General features: G+C 42.5%; 1 protein-coding gene across 1 annotated transcript; it reads right to left on the reverse strand.

The window, feature by feature from the left end:
- Positions 1-2,742: 2,742 nt before the first annotated feature.
- On the reverse strand, positions 2,743-3,688 carry LOC126960425 (putative olfactory receptor 2B3). The gene is given in 2 exon segments (XM_050800177.1): positions 2,743-3,216; positions 3,218-3,688. Coding segments are annotated over 2 exon segments (945 nt in total).
- Between the last annotated feature and the right edge of the window lie 270 nt (positions 3,689-3,958).

A 3,958-nucleotide genomic window follows, 5' to 3' on the forward strand; every position in this document is an offset into this window, starting at 1 on the left:
CAACCATTATGGAAAACAGTATGGCGATTCCTCAAGGATCTAGAACTAGAAGTACCATATGACCCAGCCATCCCATTATTGGGTATACACCCAAAGGATTATAAATCATGCTGCTATAAAGACACATGCACACGTATGTTCATTGCAGCACTATTCACAATAGCAAAGACTTGGAATCAACCCAAATGTCCATCAGTGACAGACTGGATTTAGAAAATGTGGCACATATACACCATGGAATACTATGCAGCCATAAAAAAGGATGAGTTTGTGTCCTTTGTAGGGACATGGATGCAGCTGGAAACCATCATTCTCAGCAAACTATTGCAAGAACAGAAAACCAAACACCGCATGTTCTCACTCATAGGTGGGAACTGAACAATGAGGTCACTTGGACACAAGAAGGGAAACATCACACACCAGGGCCTATTATGGGGAGGGCGGAGGGGAGAGGGATTGCATTGGGAGTTATACCTGATGTAAAGGACGAGTTGATGGGTGCTGACGAGTTGATGGGTGCAGCACACCAACATGGCACAAGTATACATATGTAACAAACCATAACAAACGTTATGCACATGTACCCTAGAACTTAAAGTATAATAATAATAAAAAAAAGAATCTTGAAAAAGAAAAAATAAACACACAAATACCATATTTGAGGGCTTCAGATGGTCACTTCTGCTTTACCAAACAATAATTTTCATATTAACATGTTAATATGACATCAATTTGTGAGAAATCAATCACAGGTCCGATCTTCTATCTTAGGACCTGTGATTAAACTGCAGCAAAAGTGAAACTGAGTTTTGTCAAACAGAAGGGTATCAAAACTTGCAGGAGTGTGGGTCTGCAGTTAGGTAAAAAAAAATCCAGACATAAGTGTGGTAAGAGCACTCAGGAAATACAGCCTTACCAATAACTCTGAAAGCACAGAAGGTACTAGGTGGATGTATGCATATCAATAGCTCTGAAAGTGTTGAAGAGTTTGAATGTGAAGCTGTAGAAATTTCTTGATGATATCTCAATATTTCACTTTTTTGTTATTTTATATGTATATTCATTCAATATTTCACTTTTTTGTTATTTGATATGTACATGCAAGAGGGTTAAATAAAAATCTGTATTTAAAAACAACTAAAAGAGATCTCCAATAAATATGAAAATTTCAAGTAAAAAAAAAAAAAGAATAATGACAAGGATTAAGAAAATGCTGGAATTCCTGCCCCGTTTTCCTTTGGTGGTGAAAAGGGTGAGGGTAGTATTTGGAGGAGATTCTGTAAAGGTGGAAGAAGTTCCTTGTGAAAGCTTTCCTCTCTGAATCAGGCTTCGCTGGAGGTGTCCCTGACTTTCTTGATACTGTAGACAATGTGTGGTTAGTACAATTTCCTAGGATTCTGTGGAGCCACTTGTCTATGCCTCCTCCAAGGTGCCAGGGACCATCAGGGGCCAAAACCATGGGTAAAGGTCTTGGCACTGGAAATAGAAGCCAGCACCACTATGACTATCATATCCAACTGCAACTCCTTGGCGTTATTGGAGTTATTGGATCCTACGATCCAATATGCTGATCATATCCCATCAGCAACTCCTTGGATCAAGTACTCTATTAGCACCATTATTACTCAATTCAGATTTAAGGAACTGTTTATGAAAAGGTTTATGAAAAGGCAATGAAGATGTCTTTGGGGGCATGCTGACTGGTTGAAATTAGGGCCTTTTCCGGCAGCACTTGGAGGAACTGTCGTGAATTTTTAAGGTTTTGCTGATTCTGAATTCATGAGCTTCTTGGTGACAGTCCCAAGCTAACTAAATCCACAGCAGATTGAAATTTAAACAAATGCCAATGTTTTCATTTGTAATGCTAGTTATCCCTTTTCAAAGAGCAGAATGGTCCTTTTCTCTAAGGCGAAATGGTCTCAGATATCTTCTTGGTAACTATAGATTTGAGGAACAGAAGTAGACGATGAGAAGAATAGCAGCATCTATATGAAGCAGTGTCTATACAAAGGATTCAAGCACTGTTTTAAGAACTTTACCTTCTCACAACAATCCTATGAGGTGATGATTTGCTGTTACTAATATCACCCAATTTTACAGATAAGGAAACGGTTTGGCTACCAAGTATAAACTCTTAATCACTATGATATGATTTGGGTAATGTTTTATGTGTGTACCCAGAGACCCCTCAAGATATCTCTTCACCCCCGCAGGAGCTCACCTCTCCAACAACCAGATGGATTAGGCAGCCTGGGACTCACATTCCCGTGGAAAATGCTATATGGACAATGGCCAATCCATGAACCCTATTCCTGGGGTCACTTTTCCTTTCTCCTATGTTTCTTTAGATCTGTTTATGGTTTTGTTTGAGATAAAAATAAGGTCACTGATCTGGAGTCCTGGGAGCCATCTTATCACAGCCATCTTGAGTTTATTTAATATGTCACATCCTTGTACACTCAGTCACCCCATCAGCAAACGTTGATGACGCTTTGTGCCGGACCCTTTGCTGAGCCCTGGGAAAATGAATCAAAAGTACATTCTACTTGGCACTCTGTCTACAGTTGGGTCTTTTGATGGTTGAGGCTAGCCCAGATGCTGGAGCCATCAGCAAGTCTACACCAGCTACTTAGCTTTACATATCATCAGCCTTAACCATCGGTCAATGGTTCCTGCCTGGGTAACATGACCACAGATCCTGTGATTTCAGATCTGGTTGTGGCCTTCTATGCTCCAGTAGTCTCACTCAGGGACCCTGCCCCAGCCTGTTACTTTGAGGAAAGCCTTCTTCACATCTTTGTTTCTGAGGCTGTAGATTATGGGGTTGAGAAAGGCAGCGATGACATTGTAGAACAGAGCCAGTATCTTGTCCCTCTCTGGGGAGGCACCGGCCCCAGGGTTCATGTACATAAACATGGCTGGTCCACAGAACATGGTGACCACAGTGATGTGGGATGCACAGGTGAAGAAGGCCTTGAGTCGACCCTGGGCTGAGCGGATTTTCAAGATAGTGGCAAAGATGCAGACATAAGAGGACAGAATGAAGGAAAGAGGTACCAGGAGAAGGATGAAGCCCAGGATGAAATCTACTTGGTCATTGAGGGATGTGTCTGCACAGGTTAGCTTCAGAACAGCAGGGACCTCACAGAAAAAGTGGTTGATCTCATTGGGACCACAGTAGGGCAGGCACATGGTGAAGACAGTATAGACTAGGGAAACAGCTGACACCCCACAGTCCACAAAAGACTATCATTGCTCCACATAGCCATGGACTCATAATAACCTTGTATCTGAGTGGGTAGCAGATGGCCACATATCTATCATAAGCCATGACAGAGAACAGCCAGCCTTCAGTGATTCCCAAAACCAAGAAGATGTACATCTGGGACACACATCCAACATAGGAGATAATTTTCTTCTGGCAGACCAGATGCACCAACATCTGGGGCACAGTAGTGGTAACGTAGCTCATGTCCAGCATGGAAAGGGCACTAAGGAGGAAGTACATGGGTGTGTGGAGGTGGGAGTCAAGGTGGATCAAGATGACAATGAGCCCATTGCCCACAAGTGTAGAGAGGTAGAGGAAGAGAAAGATGTTGAAGAGGATTGCATTAATTCGGGAATCCCTGGAGAAACCCAGAAGGATGAACTCAGACACGAAGCTGTGGTTATCCCAGAAGTCTTCCATTCTCCTTCAGCTGCAGAAAGAGAAATGGAGCTACTAGTGGTCCAGTTTAGACCACTGCACTACATGCCTGTAGTCCCAGCTACTCAGGGGGCTGAGGCAGGAGAATCATTTGAACCCAGGAGGCAGAGGTTGCAGTGAGCCGAGATCGTGCCACTGCACTCCAGCCTGGGTGACAGAGCAAGACTTCATCTCAAAAAATAATAATAATAATAATAATAGAAAGAAGGTGGGGAGAGGCAAGTGAGGATTCTCTTTTGCTATTTTAAATGA

This window comes from Macaca thibetana, chromosome 1 (assembly GCF_024542745.1).
Source record: "Macaca thibetana thibetana isolate TM-01 chromosome 1, ASM2454274v1, whole genome shotgun sequence".
Taxonomy (NCBI): domain Eukaryota; kingdom Metazoa; phylum Chordata; class Mammalia; order Primates; family Cercopithecidae; genus Macaca; species Macaca thibetana.